The 24881-nt window shown below is 48.4% G+C and overlaps 1 protein-coding gene and 1 long non-coding RNA gene across 3 annotated transcripts; one reads left to right on the top strand and one right to left on the bottom strand.

The window, feature by feature from the left end:
* Nucleotides 1-760: 760 nt before the first annotated feature.
* Nucleotides 761-17147, bottom strand: NIPSNAP1 (nipsnap homolog 1). 2 transcript variants are annotated; one of them, XM_011287734.4, is made up of 10 exons: nt 17012-17147; nt 10265-10392; nt 10021-10066; nt 9666-9760; nt 6192-6262; nt 5904-6044; nt 5552-5583; nt 5117-5211; nt 3882-3965; nt 761-1921 (listed from the first exon to the last, which is right to left on the bottom strand). In XM_011287734.4, the coding sequence occupies exons 1-10, from the start codon at nt 17101-17103 to the stop codon at nt 1857-1859; spliced, it is 849 nt and encodes a 282-aa protein (XP_011286036.1). In that variant the 5' UTR covers nt 17104-17147; the 3' UTR covers nt 761-1856. The 2 variants fall into 2 exon arrangements, with proteins under 2 accessions (XP_011286036.1, XP_044897072.1); XM_045041137.1 differs by lacking the exon at nt 761-1921 and adding an exon at nt 3421-3509 and having other exon boundaries at nt 3762-3965.
* On the top strand, nt 17078-24552 carry LOC109493280. The gene is made up of 2 exons (XR_002147418.3): nt 17078-17213; nt 24346-24552. It is a non-coding gene; the product is annotated as an uncharacterized LOC109493280 (long non-coding RNA).
* The last annotated feature ends 329 nt before the right edge of the window (nt 24553-24881 follow it).

Here is a 24881-nt window from a genome sequence, read left to right as displayed (position 1 = left end):
AGTAGCTCCTGGGCTGCGCGCAAGCAAGCGGCCTTGAGACCAGTGTTTGTTAGGAAGGGTCACCAACACCCTCACGCTGTCCTCCAAAACCGGGAAACTGATGCTGCAAGGGCAGAGTCTTAGGTGCCCTGTTTACTCTTTGCCCAGAGCCTAAAGCAACGGCCCCCAACTAGTGCGCGCTCTGCTTCCGACTGGTTGAGTGAATGAGTTCGTCGTAGGTCCAAGATAACGCGAAAGCGTGGTAGTGCCAAGATTTGAAACTGCGGATATGCCTTCATGACCTGGATTCTTAACCACTGTCACATTCACCCAAACATCCCATACTAGTGAGGGCTGCAAGCCAGGGACGGCATTCATTCTCTGACACTTTTTTCCCCAAGGGTGCATCAGCAGTTTCCTCATTTTAGGCCTGGTTTGTCTAGGGCAGTCACAACTCTCATGCAGCATTTGACAGTATCAAGTGTTTTCTGCCCCTGGTATGAATTCTAAGGACAGGGTTAAGGGCTTTTGGTGTAAATCCTACTCATCCAGAGGTAGAAACACTAATGTCCTGAGTGCCTGGTTATGAAGGGCTGTCCTTTCTGCCATGGGGGTTTGGGAGGGTGCAGAGGCCCTTCCTGAGTATAGCTCAGGTAACAGAGTTGGGGGGGGGGGCGCATAAATCAGCCAGATGGAACTAGGAAACTGGCCCTGCCCCTAGCACCTGCCAAAGTTCCTTGCAGATGAAACACACACACACACACACACACACACACCACGGTTTATAGCAAATTTTTAATTGGTTCCATCAGTGACTCCAGCGTAAGTTTTCCTGAAAGGGAGACAGAATCAAGCTACCTAGAGGTTGATGAGGTGTGGGGATCACTGAAGTCCTTGACCCCACTCCACATACCCAGTGGCCCAGTAGAATGAGGGTTGGGCTAATAGAATATGAAGAGAGAAAAGGAATTGCAGGGTGAGGGAAATACAGGCCCTGGCCCTCTCCTTAGCCTGCAGGAGTGAAAAAGGGGAGGAGACTCTCCCTACACAGCAGTGCTGGAGCTACACAGCCAAGTTCTCCATCTCATTATGTAGGGAGAAAGAGATGAGCCTCTTTCTGTCTTGTACTGGGAACCCCTTCCCAGGTGGTCTTCTGTAACCTCTGTTCTATCTTCCCGATTCTGTATTCCAAATTCTGCAGTTCAAATCCAAGGTCTGAATTCTATGTTCTACCTTCTAAGTTCATGTTCCATTCTGTGACCCAGATCTTTCCCAGCTCCATCCCTTTTCCCAACCTTTCTCAATGGAATATGTAGGATCTCACGCTGAATTTGCTAACTTTAGGGTTTTCCCCTTTACTTCTTGAGGCAGTTTTAGGCTTTTCCCTGACAAGAGGGACTTGGCTCAGACTATCCAGCAAGTGAGTGGCCCAGTGGAGACCAGGGAATTCCAGACAACGAGGCCTGGTCTGACTTCCTTCCTCCCCACCCCACTCTAACCACTGGACACACTACCTTTTGTGTAAGTAAAGCTAAACTGAGGGCTTCCATGGTGATAACTAGGGACTGGTGACCTTGAGATGAGGAATCTTAGGGGGCAATGTGAGAATACATAAAAGGTTGCTGTTTTTCATCAGAGAAACTAAAAACTGCTTCCAGCACAGGGGAAGGGGTGGGCAGGGAAGGGGGGAAGGGCCTGGGCAGAGCTGCAAGTCCTCAGAACCCTGTCATCCTTCAGCTTCCCCTTTGTCTGAGCTGAGCACGAACCCCCAGAGTCATCCCACATCCGAAAGAAAACCAAGACAGCAGGACTGTGATCTCCTCTGTCCATTGGCTGCCCTGAGGGAGAAGGGGAAGGAGGCAGAGGGAGCGGCAGCATCACTGGAGAGGCGAGATCTTCAAAGGGATCATGATCCGAGACTCCATGTGTCGCACCAGTGGGACTGTGGAGAGAGAAACAGAGGTCACAGAGGGGGCAGAGGCAAACCAACCCCCAAAACTGGACTTTGAAGGAGGAGGAGGGGGCGCCTGGGTGGTTCAGTTGGTTAGGCGTCCGACTTCAGCTCAGGTCACGATCTCACAGTCCGAGGGTTTGAGCCCCTTGTCGGGCTCTGTGCTGACAGCTCAGAGCCTGGAGCCTGCTTCGGATTCTGTGTCTCCCTCTCTCTCTGCTCCTCCCCTGCTCGTGCTCTGTCTCTCTCTGTCTCTCAAATAAATAAAAACATTAAAAAAATTAAAAAATAAAGTAAATTTAAAAAAAAAAAGGAGGCGGCGGCCTAGGATGCTGAGACAGGGAAAGCCCCACTGCCTTCCTAGAACAGAGAGCACCCAATTGTGGGATAAGAGGGGACTTGGGTGGTGGTGAGATGCAACATTCTTAAAGTTTCATAATTATATATTTATGTTCCTGTATAGGTGAGAGAATAAGCAAAAAGTGATTTTGCAGATATTGCTTAGAACAAAAGCTAGGTGTAGAAGTAGGGGGATTTAAAGAAAAATATCAAGGGCACCTGGGTGGCTCAGTCAGTTAAGCGTCTGACTTCAGCTCAGGTCTTGATCTCATGGTTTGTGGGTTCGAGTCCCACGTCAGGCTCTGTGCTGTGCTGACAGGTCAGGGCCTGGAGCCTGTATCTCCCTCTCTCTCTCTGCCCCTTCCCTGCTCATGCTCTGTGTTTCTCTCTCTCAGAAATAAATAAACATTAAAAAAAATTTTTTTTCATTATCAAGAAAATAATTATTGCCATAGTATACAAGGAGGATAAAAGCTATGAGGGTGTCCTCAAGTGGCTAACGTTTGCAAAACACTGATTTGGTTCAACAGATTCATTTTATAGATGGGGAGGCTGCAGTCCATAGGTCAGCACAAGGTCACCCAGGAGGTTAGACTCCTCTTGCTCAGAGTTGTTCAAACTTTACCAATTACCTCCAGTTCTTGTTAAAGTGCAGATTCTGATTCAGCAGCTGGGGGTGGGGGTTGAGATTTGGCATTTTTAACAAGCTTCCAGGAGATACTGATACTGTCATTCAGCACCACACTTTCAAGAATGAGGCTCCTGCTAATTACTTCAGGAGATGCATTTTCCCCCACACCAGCTGGTAAGTGTGGATCCTTAACTGTAAGCTCAAGGGGAGGGACAGGCTTCTTCTGTTCATTCTGTGTCCCCCAGCCAGCCACCCACTGCAGTCCCTGGCACACAATCAACACTTGCTGACTTCACGTGGTTCTCTGGGGTCCCCGCAAGGTAGCAAACATGGAGAATAAAAAATTTGCTCAAAAAATTTGCACTTCCTCTGTGCCAGTCTGGAAGCACTTCCCAGAAATTAGCTCCTAGAATCTTCCATCCAGCCCTCCAAGGGAGGCACCATCACCATCTTACAGATGAGCCCTCAGTGTGAAGAACCATGTCTGAGGCCACAGGGCATTGGGACCACCTGTGTTTTCGTCCCCTGAGGCACTCACCTAGACCCACTGCCTAAATCACATGGAGTGTGCCACCAAGATCGAAACCTACTCACTGTCTTAAAAGCTTCCTAGATGGGGCGCCTGGGTGACGCAGTCGGTTAAGCGTCCGACTTTGGCCAGGTCACGATCTCGCGGTCCGTGAGTTCGAGCCCCGCATCAGGCTCTGGGCTGATGGCTCAGAGCCTGGAGCCTGCTTCCTATTCTGTGTCCCCCTCTCTCTCTGCCCCTCCCCCGTTCATGCTCTGTCTCTCTCTGTCCCAAAAATAAATAAACGTTGAAAAAAAAAAAAAAATTAAAAAAAAAAAAAAAAAAAAAGCTTCCTAGCACTAGAGGTAATCAAGTGAGGCTCGATTTCCTTGCAGAGGGGATTCTATCCTCAGATTGGACTCTTGGCAGATGACCTCCAAGGGCTAGGCTGATGCCCCAGCAGAAGCACTCACCTGTGTAGTAGACATTTTGGTCCCAGCCCCTCTTCCTCCAGGCAGCATTTCGAGTCTCCTCCCGAGACTGTAGGTCTTTATAGGCTGTAGGAAAGGCATTGGCTCATTCCGTGGGCATAGAGGATCTGGTTCTATACCTAGCACAGAGCCCTCTTCCCATTGCCCCAAACCCTGTCCTGCTGTCTCTCCCCAGTGCCTCAGACTGTTACCACACACTGTCTGCTCTGACGATCTCATCCAATTGTACATTTGTTGACAACATCCACCTTTCTATTTCCAGCCCAGAACTCTCCCTCGGGCTCCAGAGCCATATATCTGGTGCCCACTCGTGTCTCCACTTGGATGTGACAGCACCTTAAAGGCAACATTTCCAAGGGCCAAGATTACACTCTTGACTCCCTCAACCTGCCTTCCCAGGGTCTCAGTAAGAGACACATAGCTAGCTGCTGAAGCAGGAATCTGGAGTTCTCTCCCTGCCTCACCCCACACAGACAATTCATCCACAAAGCCCACTGGCCTCACTTCCAGACTAATGAATCTGTGGCCTTTTCAGCATCCTCACTGCCACCACATTAGGCCAGGCCACCATCCTCCTGAACCCATCCGCCTGAACGAGTATAACCATCTCCTGATGCCCCACTACCTTTCTTGTTCCCCTACAAACTCTCTCCAGCAAAGCACATGGCAACCAGAGCAATCATAGTGGAATACAAATCAGGTCATGTGCTTAAAATGCTGCAGCAGCCTCCCACTGCATTTAGAATAAATCCCACTTGTCTCCACAACCTGCAAGGCCCAGCCTGATCTGGTCTGTCCCCATCTCCTCACACCCATCCCTATCTCCACACTGGCCTCCTCTGCACTCTTCAAAACTCTGAAGGCGTTTTCTCCACTACAGGGCCTTTGCACATGTTGTTCCCTCTACTTAGAATGCCTTTCCCTGGCAATTCACAAGCTGGCTCCTTCTCATCCTTTAGCAGAGCTAACATTTTACCTCCTCAGAGAGGCCTTCTTTGTCTATCCAAGTAATTCCCGTTTGTTTCATCATTTTCCCCTGCGTCTTCATTATTTGTAATAACCCAAAATGATGTTTTTGGGTTAGTTTATGTCTGAGGTGGTGTCCCCCTCTGCTGGAACATAAGCTCAAAAGGGCACTAATATATTTGCGTTGTCTATATAGAGTGACAATGGAGAAACGGCACAAGCAGAGGGCCCCTGGAGGGTTCCCAGCCTACCCCAGAGATGGTGCACAACGTAGAGCTCGCCTATCTGCGAGAAGAAGCCGCCCACTGCCTCCTGGTTCTCTTGCCGGTACTTGATGGCCCGCGCCCTAGGGACAGCAGAAGAGTGTGGAGCAGGGGCCAGGGCGAGTGCAAAGGGCCCTATGAGGTGTCACCAGGCTGATTTCTTAGCTACACCTCAAGGGAGGAGCCTGAGGTAGGACCCCCCAGTTCTCAGAGATGATCAGGGAAGGGGGTGACAGAGGTACAGCCGTGGGCTGGGTATTCTGCTAGAAGAGGGTTCACATCCTGGTTGGATCCTTCTCCTGGATCCACAAGGAGCAGAGGATGCCGGGTTCCCTGACATATGGCCCTGGGAAAGGTGGGATGCCAGGGAACTAAGCAGGATAGGAAGGCAAGGTCCCCCCAACCCCAGGCACTGCCACTCACCAGTTGTTCCCCCATTCAATCATGGTTCCTGGCTGAAAGAGAACCAGGGGAAAGAGTGGAAATGAGCCCCATCTCAGATTCCAAATGTCATGGCTGGGTAGAGGGGGGAAACTGTTATGTCTCCCCAACCCCAGGGGCCACTTGGCCTCATTTAAGGGTCCTGACTTGCACCTGGGTGTGCATGTGTGCACACGTGTGTACATACCTCTATTCTGAACCCACAGGGAGGGAGAGGCCAGAAGCCCCAGTCTGGGTGCTGGGGCACAGGACCCACCCACGTTGGTGTATCTGTAAAGCACCACCACAGCAGGGAAGGTGGGAGGCAGGCAGGGATCTGGTTGGGAGGAGGCACCTTGAGTTTGTATGTCCTCAGCTCATAGATGTTGGGGCCTGCTCTGGGCTGTGGCTCATTCCAGAAGCTGAATTCAAGGAGCATCTGGTTTCTCCTGGACAGCAGCATCTGGCTCCGCTCCTTTCGGAACTCCAGGTACTCCTGTGGGTGTGGCAGTCTGGGCATGGCAGCCACGAAGAGCCCCCCACCCTGGCGGTGTATCTCATGGGGTAGTGGTAGCAGCCCCCAGCACAGGGCTGAGCCAGAGCCAATATTCCAGAGAGGTTTGTGGAACAGATGCCGACATACCTTGTTGTTTTTGAGTTTGTTCATGCAGTCCATGAGGGCTGGGTAGCCACCTGAGAATCGCCACAGGTGTACTGTTGGGGGGTGAGGAAAATAGGAGGTACAGGTCAGGGGGCTGCTGGGACCCTGCCCTGCTTACCCTAAGGCTGGCTAAGTGTGTATGAGATGGGGCAGTCTCCAGCTGAGTTCCCTTTGCCCTAGTAAGAGACAGTGCTAGACAGGGGATTTCCCCAGACACAAGCCCAGGAGGCCTAGGTTTGAACTCCAGGTCTGCCAGGTGGCCTTTGACCCCCCCCCCCCCACCAGCCCTTGACGTCCTCATCTTGAAAATGGGAATAATGTTTCCACTCAATCTTCCTTAAATAGCACAAGAGGATCAGGTGTGTCCTTGTACCCAAGGTGCAACAGCACACCAGGCCTGTGAGGGACAGGATGGACAAAAAGGGAGAGTAGGCCTGATGGGCTGAGATGGAACATTCTTAGTGAATTAAAAAAAGAAAGAAAGAAAGAAACCAAGGAACAGAACAGCATGCACAGTATGCTAGCACATGTGTTTAGGGGTGGGGAGACATATCCAGAGATGCTGGTCTTTATACCATCTCTCATTGGAGACCCAAGAGATTGTGACAGAAGATACCCTGAGGCAGAGAATTGAGGCCTGGGTATTGTGGGCAGGAGGGAGGCTTGCTTTTTATTGAAAACTCTTGTGTACTGTTTGAATTTTCTATCTTAGCCCCTCTGCTGGGTCAAATAGTATTCCCCTGCCCCTTATGTTTATGCCTACCCAGAACCTCAGAATAGGACCTTATTTGGAAATAGGGTCTTTGTAGATATAATCAAGCTAAGATGCTGTCATATTGGTGGGACCTAAATTCAAAGACTGGTGTCCTCATATGAAGAGGGAGACTTGGACACAGACACAAAAAGGGCACCATGTGAAGACGGAGGTACACAGGGAGAATGCTATGTGGTAACGGAGGCAGAGACTGGGGTGATGCATCTACAAGCCAAGGAAAGCCAAGGATTTCCAGCAAAAACCAGAAGGTGGAAAAGGCAAGAAAAGCCTTTAAAGAGAGCGCGGCCCTGCCAACACCTAGATTTCAGACCTCTGGGCTCCAGAACTTGAGAGAATAAATTTGTTGTCTTAAGCCACCTAGTAGTTGGCACTTTGTCATGGCAGCCGTAGGAAACTACTACACCTTCCAATAATAAAGGTGGAAGAGAAAAAAGGAAACAGTCTTGTCACCCTTGGGAGCATGGCTGAGGTCGAGAGAGGAAGGTCTCCAAAGGGAGACTAGAGCTGAGGGCAGTTGGCTGACCAGTGGTTTGGAAACACAGACTTTTGTTCCTTCCCATCCCCAGCCTATCCCTTACCTGCCTTCTGACCCCATCTGTATACCTTGATTCTCCTATCTGCAAAATCGTCTGACCTGAGAGTTTAAAGGCCTCTTTCCCAAGGGAAACAGCAAAAATACTATATGGATGGAAGTCTACCAAGCTCAGGAATGCTGCCAGTAGAAGAGGGATAAACATCATACTGGGAACCAACAGGGAAAAGTTACAGGAAAGGAATCCTAGGCCCACGAAAAGACAGTTTTCTAACAATTGCAGTGCTCCCTCTAGGAGATAGATCAACGGTTCTTCTACGTCCATTAAAATGTAGATTCTTGAGCCCTACTTCTAGGGGACGGCTTGGGGTGGGGTGGGGTGGGGGTCTCTGCTCCCTAGCTGATTCTACACAAGGGACGACACCTCAAGATACACAAAATTTAGGACATGCTTTAAAAGTTCAGGAACCCATCCCTCAAAGTTCATTTCCCAACTAGCAAATAATTAAGAGAATCCAAGGACTATAGCTAGAGCTGATTAAGTTGTACCTAATATGGGAAAATGGTAGGGGCTAAAGCTCAAGACAGTTTGCTCATCTCTTATCCACCTAGCAATGTGTCAATGTCTGTTACAGAAACAGAATACATGATCAAGGGAATCTGTCTGTAAGACACTGATTTTTTTTTTTTTAGACACATACAATTATCAGGGCTGTGGAAGGATGAGATAGGTTTGCTTATTACGGAGTGAGTTCCCCATTACTAGGAGTGTTCAAGGAACACTTAGAAGACCCTTTATCAGCACTGTTGCAGAAGAGCTCCCTGTGCTATACAGAGTCTAAATCAGCATGTCCAAAGGACTTTTTGCTACAATAGAAATGTCTTATGGGTGTGCTAACACAGTAGCCACGAGCCACACGGGTCTATCAGTGGACACTTGAAAGGTGGCTAGTGTGACCGAGGAACTGAATTTTTCCTTTTCTTTAATTTTAACTAATTAAAAAAAAATTTAATGTTGATTCATTTTTGAGAGACAAAGAGACACAAAAAGGGCACCATGTGAAGACGGAGGTACACAGGGAGAATGCTATGTGGTAACGGAGGCAGAGACTGGGGTGATGCATCTACAAGCCAAGGAAGGGGCACAAGTGGGGGAGGGGCAGAGAGAGATGGAGACACAGACACAGAATCTAAAGCAGGCTCCAGGCTCTGAGCTGTCAGCACAGAGTCTGACATGGGGCTTGAACCCACGAACTGCGAGATCATGACCCGAGCTGAAGTCAGATACTTAACCGACTGAGCCACCCAGGTGCCCCTAATTTTAACTAATTTAAATTTAAATAGCTACATGTGGTTAGTGGCTACTGCCCTGACAGTGCAGTCTAAATACCAGGGACCCTTTGAGTGAATGAGATGCTGTGAGTCAAATTTATGTGTGCCAGCCTAGCAGCTGGTGCCAAGGGCAGGGTGGGTCTCTGGGGGAGGGATAGTGCATGCTATGGGGACCTCCGGGAGGCTATAAGGAACCAGCTCAGACAAAAGCCTCTGTGAATTCCATAAGTATGTGCTACATATAGGGGATTCGGTAGTAAAGACAGACAGGGACCCCTGCATCCCAGAACTCACCACCTATATGGGGAAACAAGCAAGCACAATATGGGGTGCACGATTGGGGCTGTGAAGAGGGAAGTCAGGGGAGGTGCCTGACCCCGCTTAGGTGGAGAGGATCAGGGAAGGCTTCTAGGAGGAGGTGAGGTCTACACCAAAACAAAGGTTGAGCAGAGGGGTGAGCCAGGTAAAGCGGGCAAGGGAAAAAGGATGTTTCCAGCAGAAGAAACAGCAGGAACAAGAGTCTGGAAGTGGAGGGTGAAATGGTCAATCTGGAGAACTGCAAGAAGTCCTGAGTGGGAGAGCACAGGAAGCAAAGCAAAGAGGATGTGGCAGAGAAAGGCTCACAGAGCCTCGTGGGCCATGCTGAGGGCAGACAGGAGCCACAACAGGTGTCTAAGCAGTAGAGTGAGCTGAGGAGGACTGCATTATGAAAGATCCCTCTGGGTGCCACTGTGGAGGGTGTGGAAGGTGGCTAGGCATGACAGGTGTCAGAGATCCGGGCTGGGCGGCAGTAGCACTGGGGAGGTGGGCACCTCACCTGCCTGGTCCTGCTCCCCGTACCATGTGTTCCAGTTGCCCACGAGTGAGCAGGGGTAGTCCTCATCCAGGTGCAGCTTGGGCAGCACAGCTTCCCTGGGGTGGAGGGGAGGGGGACAGAGAGAGGGAGGAGGGCTCATATCAGCCACCAGGGTCCCTGAGATAAGGGTTCCAACTCAGGCCCTCAGGGCTGAGCCTGAGTGTCCCCATCTCTAAGATGCAGAGGCTGGACAATACATCTTTAGGACTTCTGGCTCCGACATCTACATCTCCTAGATCTCTGCAGGGAGAATGGGGCTGGGATGGAGTCTCTAACCCAAGCAGGGAGGGATGAGCAGATGGAGGAGGATGCTCACGTCAGGCTGTTGTAGGCATCCAGACACTCAGGCTTCACATTGTGAACTGCAACAGAGGACAGAAAATGGAAGGTGAAGCAGGGTGTGTGTGTGTCTGTGGGGAACTGGGGTGGGGGGACGTCCCACAGGGCCAGGGCTCCCAGGATAGCTCAGGATGTCCCAGCCCCTCTCCTGTCCCAGCTGAAGCCTTGTGGGCCCCCAGAGGCCCCAGGAGGGCTGGCGGGCTGGCTCAGCAGCCACTCACACTGGATCTTGTAGAGGTTGCTTGTTTCCTTCTTGGACAGCAGGGTGGAGTGGGCATCCTTCCGGGGATCCACCTTGTGCACAAAGAGGGAGCGGAACCAGCTACCTTCATTGTCCTTGGAATAGAAGCTGCAGGACAGAGGAGTTCAGGGGGACAAGCAGGGGGGGGGGGGGAGCCCTGGCTTTTCCATCGGCTCCGATATCCTGTTCCCCCATCCCTCAGATGTCCTGAGGAACCCATATTTCTAGGAATGGAGCCAAAGAATCCAGTGGCAGACCCAGAGTTTAAAATGTCACTGGAGTCAGCTGAGCAGACCTGGTCCCTTTTACAGAGGTCATGGCTACCCACTTTGCTTCTTAAAGTTTTGCAAGGCCTCAGGAGGCCAGGGGAAGAGCCCCACCTCCCACCTCTCTCCTCCCTCCCTCCACTTTTCCAAGAGGTTCCTTGGGGCACACATCTGCAGCCTCTTGCCAAGAAGATCAACCCTAAAACCACCTTGCCTGATGTCCAAAACCTGACAGTGCAATGTATCTTACCAGCCTTCCTTGCTGTCCCCTCCCTCCAACCTGTGTACTCCACTCTCCAGATGTGCTCCTCCCTGAACATACCAGGCTCTTTTACTCAGTGCTTTCTTGGCAATTTCTGTCCCCTCTGACAGAAGGTTACACTCATTGTGCTCCCCAGTGCCCACACTACACTTGGCCTGTGCCTCTTCCCAGTCCCCATAAATGGAGAGCCAAAGAAAAATAAGCTTTGTCCTTGAAGAAGTCACAGTCCACTGGAAAAAACAGGCTTTGGAACATAATTACAGCCAGAGGTATCTGGGAGAGCCTAGGTGAGCAAGCCTCTGGCAGTCTGGGCAAACCCTCCAGAGGAGGTGATCTGACCAATCTCTGAATCTCCAGGGCTGATTTGGCAGATAACAGCAGATAGGGTAAAAAGGCATTGCAAGGCAAGACTCATTCATTCATCCAGGCAACATTTAATTGACATTATCCACCCTGTGTGCTTGGCTAAGGTGCCTTGAAAAATGAACAAAGGAATGAAGTACTCTGTTCAGAGCAGGGGACCTGCCACCTGGTCCTGCCCTACCCTAACTATACTTCCCACACAAGGTCCCAGCAGGGGCGGGCTTTTTTTTTTTTTTTTTTTTTTACGTGGCCAGAGGCTATAAATCTTTTTGCTTAATAGCAGTGGTACAACTTGTAGTCACGCCTGAAAAGCAATTCTCATGTTGGATGATTTCTAGCCAGACAGCCTGGCCCTTAAGTGCCAGCAAGTGTACTTTTTCGATCTTTTTCTGTGGCTAGAATAAATGTCTTGGCAAATCAAAGTATTATTTTTTTCCAAAATATGGAGCAGCCACTGAGACTGATGAAATTAAAAAAAGCATCTTAAAGTAGTAAACCATTTATATGAACACAGAGAAAGATGAATGAGGATTTGTCCCAAACCAAATACTGCTTACCTAGGAGAGGGGAGAAGATGCTTAAATTTTTCTTTACTCACTAAAGCTTTTTGGAAAGCTAAAAAAATAAAATTGTTTAAAGTGTTTCTGAATTCACAGGCTTTCTGTCATTGTGCATGTATTTGTTTCATTAACAAAGAACAAAAAAGATGATTATCATCGGGACGCCTGGGTAGCTCAGTCGGTTGAGTGCCCAACTCTTGATTTCAGCTCAGGTCATGATCTCATCTCATGGTTGTGAGATGGGAGCCCCATGTTCAGTTCTGTGCTGAGAGTGGAGCCTGATTCAGATCTCTCTCCCTCTCTCTGCGCCCCACCCCACCCCCCCCCTTGTGCGTGCACTCTCAAAATAAATAAACATTTAAAAAAAAAAGACAATTATCATCAGATGGGCAGTGTGGTTCTATGAAATTTGGGGACCAGAATATAGCTTCGCTATAGATACTTTAGCTGAGGACATCGTCTGTGTCAGGGATCTGTGATCAACTTGTCAGAAGCATGATCCTGCTGCATCTACGTAATGTTGACATAGGGTTGATACTATTAGGGTCCCCATTTTTGAGATGTGAAAATAGTCAGGGGGTTTAAGGAACTTGCCCAAGGTCATATGGTAAATCAGGGGCAGAGCTGAAGCAAGAAGAAACCCAGAACTCTTTCCTCCAAAGTTGGCTCCCACCTCCAGTTTGAGCACTGACTTGGGGAGCATCAGGCAGATACTGTGAAGAACCAGGTGTTTCAACAAAGCCACTGGCAGAGAGATCCGACCTTGATTTGAATATAGAGGGGATGCTTCCCTTGGAAGGGGTGGTGGCAGGGAAAACAATGGCTCCTACTCACCGTCAACCAAGACCTTTGCTCCAGGACTAGGCTTTGAGTAATTTATTAACATCAGTACTGACCAAGATAAACAGCCAGGAGGTCAGCCCTTGGAGACAGAGCCTGGGGGCTAGAATGCTCTTCACTCCAGGGGAATGGCAGGGGAATCCAGGAGCTCTGATGGGCTCCCATCTCTTCCCACAACTCTCTCATTTTTTATGCCTATGGACCTCAGTTTCCCCGTGTGTCAAATGAGCAGGCTAAAGCAACCTATCTCTAAAGATCTTTTCTCAGGCAAAACCCAAGATGGGACCTGTCCAAGATCCCAGGACAGGGTCTGAACTCCAAGCCAGTGTCCATAGGTTCACATTTTCAAGAATTCAAATTTCATTTTCTCAGTGAAATCATAACATTCTCCTGCCCCTGAACTCCCCGACCCCTCTCACCCTGCTCTCTGTTTCTGTAGTTCCTTCTATCACATTATACTTTTTTCCCCCTTATTATATGCCTTGTTTGTTGTCTGCTCCAGTAGAAGCAGCCCCAGATGGACAGGGATCTTATCTGTCCCTTGTATTCCCACTGCCTGGAATGGTGCTGGGCACCTGACACATGCTCAGTCTGTGTCTGGGAAACAAATGAAGGAGTGAGGGGACACTAAGACAGAGCCGCTTGAAGATGATGAAAGTTGGAAGGAAATAAATTAAAGGAAGGGTGGTTCAGAGTGTGGACGCAGGGCTCAGGGTCCCTTTCCCTCCCCACCACCACCAGCAGAATTAGTGCTTAAGAGCACAGGTTCTGGATGAATCCAGGTTCTAATCTCAGCTCAGCTTCATCTCTTCGAGCTTTATATTCCTCATCTGTAAAACAGGGGCGTTAGGATGGATCTTTTAGAGAAAGGGCCTGACAAGATAGTGCAACTAACATCACTGTTCCTACCAAACTTCCTAACTCATCTCCCAGCTCCCACTCTTTCCCCACTTTTCCTAATCTGCCCATCCATTTGGATGATGCTATTGCTCTGCTCTAAAGTCTTCTGTGGCTCCCCACTGTGTACAAAACAAAGGCTGGATGTCTCCACTTGGAATTCTAGCTCTCATGTACTTTGCCAAGCTTTCCACAGATCCAAGATTCCCTATCCCAGTGGTTCTGAAACCCACCACTAATAATGTCATCTGAGAAATTCTCAGGGCCCATCCTAGACATACAGCAGCAAAAACTCTGGGGGTGGGCCTAGCAATCTGGGTTTTAACAAGCCCACCAGGGGACTGCTCAACTTTAAGGATCAGTGCTCTAGAACAGTCCTAATTTCTTTCCCTCCCCCCCACCCCCCTGCCAATGTAATCTCAGAAATGCCAAAGATTTTGGTATCTAAACTATACTAAGAATGCCTCTTAGGCCTAGAAAAACACAACGCAGCTTTGTATACTCTGTAGGAAAGATCTGTCCGGATGGACCAGTTTTAGCCCCTTCCATAAAAACACCTCTCTTATTTCTCCATGGGCCCTTTCATCCTTTTCATAGAAGTATGTCTTATCTCCCCAGCCACACTGGAAGCCACTAATGTCCTCCCATCCCCCCCAGGGTACAAAGCACAGTGCTTTTGGCTTGGGAGTTGCTCAACAAATATTTGTCTCAGATGAGAACTTTTCGGTAGATGTCACATTTGCACTCTCCATAGTGATCAACAATCCGACACCCTGCAAAATGAAATTGCTCCAGAATGTTCTCAGCTCTATGCACACTCTGAAACACTCTTGTGTTTTGAGTTGGCTGATTTGATTTATTTATTTATTTATTTATTTATTTATTTATTTATTTATGTATTTAATTTATTAATGTTTATTTATTTTTGAGAGAGAGAGAGTGAGAGAGAGCACACATGCAAGCAGGGGAGGGACAGAAAGACACACACAGAATCTGAGGCAGGCTCTAGGCTCTGAGCTGTCAGCACGAAGCCTGACGCATGGCTCGAACTCCAGAACCGCAAGATCATGACCTGAGCCGAAGTTGGACACTCAACTGCCTGAGCCACCCAAGCACCCCTGAGTTGGCTGACTTTAGAAAGGACCATGTATCTGCTTGATTATTCCAGAAGTGTATGTTTAGAAGACATACATAAGAGCTAAAAGAACTGAAGTTCTGGGGGTGCCTGGGTGACTCAGTTGGTTAAGCGGCCAACTTCAGCTTAGGTCACGATCTCACGGTTTGTGAGACGGAGCGTCATGTAAGGCTCTCTGCTGTCAGCGCAGAGCCTGATTCAGATCCTCTGTCTCCCACTCTCTCTGCCTCTCCCTCACTTGCGTGCACATGCTCTCTCTCTCAAAAATAAATAAACATTAGATAAATAAATAAATAAATAAATAACTAAAAGAACTGAAGTTCTGGAGCACCTGGCTGGCTCAGTCAGTAGAGCATGTGACTCTTGATCTTGGGATAGTGAGCTCAAGTGCCCCATATTGAGTGTAGAGCTTACTTAAATAAAGCATAATAATAACAGTAATAAAAATAAGAGAACTAAAGTTCTGTTAACAGGATTACTGGTACAGCAGTAGTAACAACTGCTGTTTATTGAGCAATTACTATGTGTTAATCTGCATGACACGTATTTGAGAAAAATGAAGCTCAAGGATGGTTAATGGCCGAGAGGATTCCAACCCACATCCATCTGACTTTAAAGCCCACACTCTTATCTCCATCCCAGCAGTCCCCAAACCTCAGAGGTCAGAAAGGCTGCTACCTGTCCCTCTAGTGACTCCAGAGAGATATGGGGTGGCCTAAAGGTCAACAGGAGGGGACGTTCCCAGGTATCTAAAAGGCATAAGTAACTGTAAAGCAGTCCCTGAGCGACGTGGGAAGCATTAGTCCAAGAGCCTTCACAGCAAGCCTAGAAAAACGCCCAGCAGATCATCATCACCACTTTACAGAGAAGGAAACCGAGGTTCACAGAGGTTCTAGTCCAAGTCAAGTGAGTAAGTGAGGAGCAGCAGGCTGCCTTATGTCCCACGTTCCTTTTGTGGTCTCTGGATATTTGCCACACAAATGGCTCTACCACCTACCGATTCTGGTACCCTGGGGAAGTGAGGTCCCAATCCCAGCCTCGATTTCCTCATCTGGAAAACAAGGAGCTCACAGAAGATGATCTCCCCAAGGCCTTTTCAGCCCTGATATTATGAGGAGTTCGTGCAGAAACTGTTAGAACAAGGGCAATATCTGTTGCATGTTTACCAGGGGCTAGAAGCCTCACATACATGGCCTTTTTCACCCTCAACAGCTCTACGAGATACAGACTATTTTATCACCCCTTTTGCAGATGAGGAATCTGAGACTTCAAGAGGCCAAACGACTCACCCCACTAAGAAAGGCTGAGTTAGATATGCTGGCGCTAAACTCCAGGCTCTTTCCATGATACCAGCTTTCTCCCCAATTATTGGGCGGACAGGGACTCACTCAGCTCCTCTTTCCCAACGACCCATGAGCCACAGTGCACAGTGCTCTAAGATCTCATGGCAAGGTCTCACAGAACTCTGAAGCTTCAAGCCTAGGCTGCTGGAGAGGAGGGCCCCCTGCTTCTATTCCGCACACAGGTGGGGAGACAGGTGTCTTCACTTCTGTAGCAATATGTTCTTGAGCACACACTGTCCTGAGCCCTGTGCTAGGGGCTGGATTAACAGAAAAATGACATGACAGGCTAGTCGGGCAGACAAGCAAGTGTGTATAGAGGGTGATGAGGGGATGGGGAAAGTACAGGCCGCTGGAGACGCAGGAGGGAGGGGCCGCCCAGGGCTGTTCAAGGAGGCCAAGCCCTGCCTCAGTCCAGAGCAGGGTCCAAACAAAAGCCCAGGCTGAGAGAACTGCCTCTCCCAGGAGGCCACCAGTTGTGGTGCAAAGAGCACTGTCAGGAGACCTAGGTCCGGACCCAATGCCACCTCCGGACACCAGAGGGAGTGACCTTGGGCAACTCCCATCCCTTCCCAGGCCTCCTTTGCCCCACCTGTACTGTTCAGGATTGGGGAGCAAAGGGTCTGTGCAGCCATGGCCCTTGGGGGTCCCCTATTGCTATCCGTATCTCTTCCCCCCCGAACTTCCGAGGGAGGAGCTGCCTCTCCTAGAAGGCCCCAGTAGGTGTTATTTCACAATCATCTCAAAGGCCTAGAAAAGAAGCCACTCCTGCCCTCTGCCCAGCTCCCACTCTCCAGGGCCCAGGGCATGTCCCTCTCATTCACCCCATCTTTCATCCTGTGCCCAGAGCCAGGTATCCATTAGGACAAAGACCCTGCGCCTACCTTTACCATTTCCCCCATTCTTTGCTGAGAGCTCTTCCCTAGGCCTAGATCTTGCTCCCGCCTCTAACCCATATAGATTCCAAGCCGGAGTCTGTCCATTCCTCTGGCCAAGACCCTGGTCCCCTCCCCAGCACTCCCCGCGCGCGCGAAACCCTCCCCCATCCCTGCCCCGGCTCTCACCGCGCAGCAGCCGCAAGGTCCCCTGCTCGGGGCTTCGGGCGCCCCATCAACCGTCGCGTCGCCGCAGAGATGCTGCACAGCCGCGGAGCCATGTTGGAGCGGCGCAGGTTGAAGGAAGCCCCCGCCCCGAAACCGGCGACGGGGCGGGGCGTGAGTAAGTCCCGCCCCACCGCGTAGACCGCTTCCTTCTGCAAGCAGCCAGGTGGGCGTTTCCGCCGGGCGTCCCCCAACTCCACAGAGTTAGAGCTGAAGTCAGACTTCTGTTTTCAGAACTCCTGCAGCTCTGGTATTAACTTGCTCTGTGACCTTGACCAAGGCCTTTGCCCACTCTGGGCCTCAGTGTCCACCTCGGTAAAATGGGAGCATGGAACAATGGCACTAGGGTTTCTTGTTTTTGTTTTTTTTTTAATTTATATTCAAGTTAGTTATCACATAGTGCAACAATGATTTCAGTAGATTCCTTAATGCCCCTTACCCATTTAGCCCAATCCCCCATCTCACAACCCCTTTGGCAACCCTCTGTTTGTTCTCCATATTTAAGAGTCTCTTGGGGTGCCTGGGTGGCTCAGTCGGTTGGGCGGCTGACTCCGGCTCAGGTTATGATCTTGCAGTCTGTGAGTTCGAGCCCCGCATCCAGCTCCGTGCTGACAGCTTGGAGCCTGGAGCCTGCTTCGAAATTTTGTGTCTCCCTCTCTCTCTGCACCTTCCGCATTCGCACTCTCTCTCTCTCTCTCTCTCTCTCTCTCTCTCTCTCTGTCTTTCAAAAATGAATAAACGTTAAAAAAAAAAAGTCTCTTATGTTTTGTCCCCCTCCATGTTTTTATATTATTTTTGCTTCCCTTCCCTTATGTTCGTCTGTTTTGTATCTTAAAGTCCTCATATGAATGAAGTCATATGATATTTTTCTTTCTCCTACTAATTTCGCTTAGCATAATACCCTCTAGTTCCATCCACATAGCAGCAAATGGCAAATTTCATTCTTTTTGATTGCTGAGTAATACTCCATTGTATATGTATACCACATCTTCTTTATCCACTCATCTGTTGATGGACATTTGGGCTCTTTCCATACTTTGGCTATTGTTGATAGTGCTGCTATAAACATTGGGGTGCATGTGTCCCTTCAAAACAGCATACCTGTATCCCTTGGATAAATACCTAGTATGCAATTGCTGCATTGTAGGATAGTTCTATTTTTAATTTTTTGAGGAACTTCCATACTGTTTTCCAGAGTGGCTGCACCAGCTTGCATTCCCACCAACAGTGCAAAAGAGATCCCCTTTCTCCACATCCTCGCCAACATCTGTTGTTGCCTGAGTTGTTAAGGTTAGCCATTCTGACAGGTGTGAGGTGGTATCTCATTGTGGTTTTGATTTGTATTTCCCTGATGCTGAGTGATGTTGAGCATTTTTTCATGTGTCAGTAGGCCATCTGGATGTCTTCTCTGGAGAAGTGTCTATTCATGTCTTTTGCCCATTTCTTCACTAGATTATTTGTTTTTTGGGTGTGGAGTTTGATAAGTTCTTTATAGATTTTGGATACTAACCCTTTATCTGATATGTTATTTGCAAATATCTTCTCCCATTCTGTAGGTTGCCTTTTAGTTTTGCTGACTGTTTCCTTCGCTGTGCAGAAGCTTTTTATTTTGACGAGGTCCCAATAGTTCATTTTTGCTTTTGTTTCCCTTGCCTCTGGAGACATATTGAGTAAGAAGAGGTTGAGTAAGAAGATCAAAGAGGTTTTTGCCTGCTTTTCTCCTCGAGGATTTTGATGGTTTCCTGTCTTACGTTTAGGTCTTTCATCCATTTTGAGTTTATTTTTGTGTATGCTGTAAGAAAGTGGTCCAGGTTCATTTTTCTGCACGCTGCTGTCCAGTTTTCCTAGCACCACTTGCTGAAGAGACTGTCTTTATTCCATTGGATATTCTTTCCTGCTTTGTCAAAGATTAGTTAGTCATCCATTTGTGGGTCCATTTCTGGGTTTTCTATTCTGTTCCATTGATCTGAATGTCTGTTTTTGTGCCAGTTCTGCACTGTCTTGATGATTACAACTTTGTAATACAGCTTGAAGTCCTGGATTGTGATGCCTCCTGCTTTGATTTTCTTTTTCAAGATTGCTTTGGCTATTTGGGGTCTTTTCTGGTTCCATACAAATTTTAGGATTGTTTGTTCTAGCTCTGTGAAGAATGGTGGTGTTATTTTGATAGGTGTTGCATTGAATATGTAGATTGCTTTGGGTAGTATTGACATTTTAACAACATTTGTTCTTCCTATCCAGGAGCGTGGAATCTTTTTCTGATACTAGGGATTCTTAATTGGGAATCCACTCAAGTCCCTCAGTCCCTTCCCAAGTCCCTTAATTGGGAAGTCCCTCAAGGACTAGTGGCAGAGGGTCAGTAGGCCCCCTGAAATTGTGCGTTTTTCTGGGGAGGAGGGATCCACAGGCTGTATTTAGCACATTTATCAAAGGAGCAAACCCCAACAATTGCAGACAGTTGGAAAAGGCTCTAGGCCATAGGTACATTTTCTCTCCATCTCCTTTTCTATTTTCATCCCATTTTGCCATCTCTGCCTGGACATTCTGGGGCCCCATGCCCTCTTCTGGCCCTGCCCAGCTCTTTTGCCTGCTTTCCAAACTAATCCCTTCTCGGTCCACAATCCCCCAGGTCACAGACCTCAGCAGGAGGGGAGAGCCTGCAGACCCCACGAGGGGCCCAGGGGCCGAAAGGGACATGGATGTTTGCATGTACACCTCCTCAAAGAATATCCACCCACTGGTTGCAGACCAGTGTCTCCCTCCTGGTGTTCTTGGCAAGGGGGAGTGGAGGGCAGGCATTAATTTTGTTAATCATTCAGCAAATACTACGTCTACCTGGCTATTGGCTGTGCTAAGCTCTGAAACACTAAAGGTAGACAGGACAACAAGCCCCCAGCCCTTTTGGGACTTGAGGTCTGGTAGCAGAGACAAAGTCAAATCAGCACTGACTTTGAGCCCCTTTATGGCAGATGCCTTAAGCTGCTCTCCTCTCATTTCTCTTGCATGATACATTAAATATTTACTGAATAAGTGAAAAATACACACAAAAGTATTTTTTTCAGTTGCAATACAGACTATGAAGAAGTACAAGGAGCTGTAAGGACTTACAATGTGTGGGGAAGAGAAACAGGGAGGTCCCATATAGACTTGAGGGTCAGTAATGACTTCTATAAGAAAATGAGTCTTGCACTATGATTTTTTTCCCCTGTGTTTTCTAACTTAACATGTATTATATGTGCAGCTTATTTTAAAAAGGAAACGATAGGGGCACCTGGGTGGCTCAGTTGGTTGAACATCTGACTCTTGATTTTGGCTCAGGTCATGATCCCAGTATGATTGAGCCCTTCGGCAGGCTCTGCGCTGAGTGTGGAGCCTGCTTAAGATTCTCTCTCTCTCTTCCTCTGCTCCTCTCCCCCACTTGTACGTGCTCTCTCTCTCTAAAATATAGATAGATAGATAGATAGATAGATAGATAGATAGATAGATAAAAAGGAAGCCATATCCTCATGATAAATGGAAAACCTGGATCAATTGTTCATAAACAGGCAGAATCATCCAAATAAATACAGTGGAAATAATACTGCAGCCACTGCCTTGTAGCTAAGGCAGAACGCTGTGAGCCTGAGGCCTGCTCTTAGTGTTAACAAAGAGGAACAAAGAGATGTGTTGGAGACACATCTGGGCCCAGTGGCTCCTTGGGGTTATCAGAGGGACTAACAGGGAATAAGCTCCCCCTTCTGGAAGTTGGTGTGATCAGAGGCTCCCCAGTCACAGCCACTCAGGACAAGCCCAGATGGGTAGATGGAGATGTCACTGGTGTCATGCCATAGAGCTGCCCTTCCCTTAGACTCTGAGTGTGGCAGACCTGGAGAGGCGGAAGCGACTGGCTCCATCGGACCTCCCAGGAGGCCTGACTTTGGACCTAAGCTTGAAACAATACGCAGAGAGGGTTTGCCAGGAGAAGGGAGCAGGGCAAAGGGAACCTGAGGCAGAGAAAGCAATGTTGCATAGCATGTGAAAAGGCTGCCATGAAGAAACAGGTTAGAAATTTTAGCACATGGGGTGCCTGGGTGGCTCACTCAGTTAAGCAATTGACTCTTGATTTCGGCTCAGGTCGTGATCTTGTGATCATGAAATCGAGCCTTGCATCAGGCTCCTCGCTAAGCGTGGATCCTGCTTGAGATTCTCTCCCTCTCCCTCTGCCCCTCTCCCCTCTCTAAAATTAAAAAGAAAAAAAGCAAGCAGAATCAAATACAATCAAAGAGTAGGGGTTATTTGGTAGCAGCTCCTCAGTCAGTACAAGGAAATACCTCTCTAACAATGGAGGAGGCAGCCTTGGTGACCGGTCACTGATTTTTTTTTGGCTGTGTGGTAGAAGGCATTTGGTAATGAAACCACAGGAAGCCAGGACCCATGGACAGAAAGGGGCTGGCCCTACTGGTCTAGGGTGAGAATCTTCACCAAATTCTAGATGTTTCTGGCCCCCTCTGCTGAGGAGAAGAAGGGAGGGCTGACCTGCAGCCTCCTTCCACTGGTCTGACACTTGTAAGAGGGTTTTCCCATCTCCCTCCACTTAAGTGGGGCAAGAGGATGAAACCAGGCAGCTCCAGAAGCAAGCTCCCATCCCTGACCATCTCTCCTGGTCAGACAGATCTCCCTTCCCATGTCATATGAACCACAGTGTGGCAGCTTACTGGAAGTGCAGCTTTGAAACCCTAACCCCATCCCAACCCCAGCTAGGGTGACCAACTCATTTCAGCTTCCCCTAGACTTTCCCAGTTTTAGCACTGAAAATCCTCCATTCAGAAAACCCCTCTGTCCCAGGGAAACCAGGAGATTTGATCATCCTAATTGTGGCCCTATCCCTCTCCTCACAATACATACCTACTCCATCCCAGAACGTTCTCCTTGCTTAACTAACTCCATTTACCCTGCTTGAATAAGTAAGGCACAGGGGTTCTCTTTGTGACACTCAGTAACATGCAATGCTGGTTAACTGAGCACCTGTCATGAATGGGTCCCTGTCCCATGACTGTGCATTCTGAGCGGCAAACCAGAGAGATGCTGAATGACAGTTCTACAAATAAGGAATTAGACCATTTCCAATTACTGTGGAATAAATTACGCTCAAAATCTAGCAACTTGGAACAATAAACAATTATCATCTCACATGTCCAAACAGGTCAGAAATTCAGGAGTGAGTGGTCAGCTGGACTGGTTCTGGCTCAGGGTCTCCCACAATGCTGCAGTCAAAATGTCCGCTTTGGGGGGCTCCTGGCTGACTCAGTCACTAGAGCATGCAACTCTTGATCATGAGGTTATGAGTTCGAGCCCCATGTTGGCTGTAGAGATTAAATAAATAAACAAACAAATTAAAAATAAAAAAGATGTCAGCTTGGGCTGTGGTCATCTGAAGGCTTGACTGGGGCTGTTGGATCTACTTCCAAGGTAGATTGCTCACACGCCTGACAAGTGATTGCTCTGTGTTGGCTTGGGACCTCAGTTCCTTGCCCCATGGACTTTTCCAGGCACTTCTTGGATGTCTTTACCACATAGCAGCGGGATTACCCCAGAGCAAGTGATCCAAGAGAGAGTAAAGTGGAATCTCCATGGACTTTCATGACCTGGCCTTGGAAATCACACTTCATCATTTCTGCACGTCCCATTGGTTATACACGTTGGTCCTGATCAGTGTGGGAGGGGGCTTCACAAGGGTGTGAATACCAACATGAGTCACGGGGGCCACCTGGGAGGATGGCTACCACAATTAGGTTTTACACTAGGCCCAACTTAATTATTGGGGTTGGACCCAGCATTCCAAGCCATCTTCTGTGAGCAGGCCTCCCTAGCATCACTGTCTTCTGCCCCAGGATCTCTCCCTCCCTTCCTCTCTCAGGTCCCTTCCCACTCACTACTGAGTCTGTGACATCTCTTTCTCCTGAACCTGTCCATCCATCCCTTCTCTCCAGGGAGCTGACCCATCTCTTCTCCCTCCCTCCCTTCCCAAAGCTGCCCTCACAGAATCCACCTTCATAACTCATGGCCAAGGCCTGCTGCCCAATCTGTGAAATGAAATGAGAGGAGCCAGGGACAAAGACAGATGGGCAGAGCCAGGAGGAGAGGAACAGGCAGGTTCATAAGTGTAAAATATGAACAAACCTGCCATCATCTATTCTCTGGGACAAATACATCATCACCAAATAGGCTGCAGAAGAGCAAAGAGACAAATTACCCAGCTGTGGCAGCGTCACCTGCTCCTTATTGATGGGCTTTTATGCTCAGGCCCAGCTGCTCTCTGAGAATTGCATCCCCTGGCTCCTACAGGACCCCAAACAGGAGTGACAGGGACAAGAAAGCTTTTATGTTTTGGCTAGGGCATGAGCCACACTGCCAAGTTCCAGTCTTTCTGTAGTATGCATTATATGCAGATATGACTTATGCGACTTTGATGCAGTGCCACACAAATGTTAGCAAACTGACACTCTGTGTATACACTGGAAATCACACAAACACCAGGAAAAGAAAACAATTCTACTTCTTAGGTATTGAACAACTTCAAAGCCACGGAGATGGAATGGATTAAAAAGTGTTTATGCTACTGCCACAAGGCGGCGCCACTGTAGCGGGGAAAACAAATGACCACCGGTGTCCTTGCTGAGCAAATCACACTGTCGTTTTTTTGTTTTTTGTTTTTAATTTTTTTAATATTTATTTGTTTTTGAGAGAAGACAGAGTGTGAGTGGGGTAGGAGCAGAGGGAGAGGGAGGCACACAATCAGAAACAGGCTCCAGGCTCTGAGCTGTCAGCACAGAGCCCGACGTGAGGCTCGAACTCAAGAACCATGATATCATGACCCTAGCCAAAGTCGGATGCTTACCGACTGAGCCACCCAGGCACCCCAACAAATCACGCTGTTGTTAACGTCCTTTGGACTCTAGCAACAGCTTTCTGTGCCCATTAAACTGTTATTTTGTCGTTCACTCTCATTACAAACCACTTAAAAAAGCTATAACAACATCATTCAAACATTTACAAAGTAGAGATGCGAGGGCTGAAAAACACAAAAACACACCCCCAAATCAATACCTTTGGAGTAAATACTGGATGTGATAAAACACCACGAAGAGGACTGAATCACCTCCTCAACAGGTAGTGCTGTCAATTTAGGAGAGTACCCGTGGGTAGAGACAATGCTGCAAAGATACAAAGCAGCACCAAAAGCAAAAATGGGGTAAGACAGTCATAGATTTATGAGCTGTGCGAGTGCATTTCATCACCTACTTTACATTCATTCCTAGGGGGAAAAACGAATCTTGGAATACAAAGTTTTGAATCATGCAAAGTTTACAGAAGGCATCCTTCCTGGAAAATGTGACTTTCCTGGACCTCCCCAGCTATACTGGCATAAATACAGCACCTGGAGTCTGCTCTTGGAAAGAGAATGTTATGAGCTGAATTGTGTCCTGTGAATTAATAGAAAATATATATTTCATCTATGCCCTCAGTTTCTGGCACAGCTCCTAGAACCCTTGTCATTTTTCAAGTGATAAGAGAGTGCTACCAGCACCTTTTGTTCAAATATTTGATCTTTGACCCTGGTTGCTGACACAGAGCTCCAAAAATCCCTTGGTATTTCCTGGGTGATAGGAACATCTTTTGTTCTGAGGAGGTAATGCCTGGTGAGATCCTGGAAGGGAGTGGGTGGGGTCATCAGAAAGATGAAACTTTAGAAGCTTGGAACTTTGAGCCCAAACCCCCTTCTTCCTGGAAAGGGAGAGGGACTGGAGGTTGAGTTAATGACCGATCCCGTCTACCAACAAGGTGAAGCCACCAT

The sequence above is a fragment of the Felis catus genome, chromosome D3 (assembly GCF_018350175.1).
Source record: "Felis catus isolate Fca126 chromosome D3, F.catus_Fca126_mat1.0, whole genome shotgun sequence".
NCBI lineage: Eukaryota > Metazoa > Chordata > Mammalia > Carnivora > Felidae > Felis > Felis catus.
This window is presented reverse-complemented; position numbering and strand designations above follow the sequence as displayed.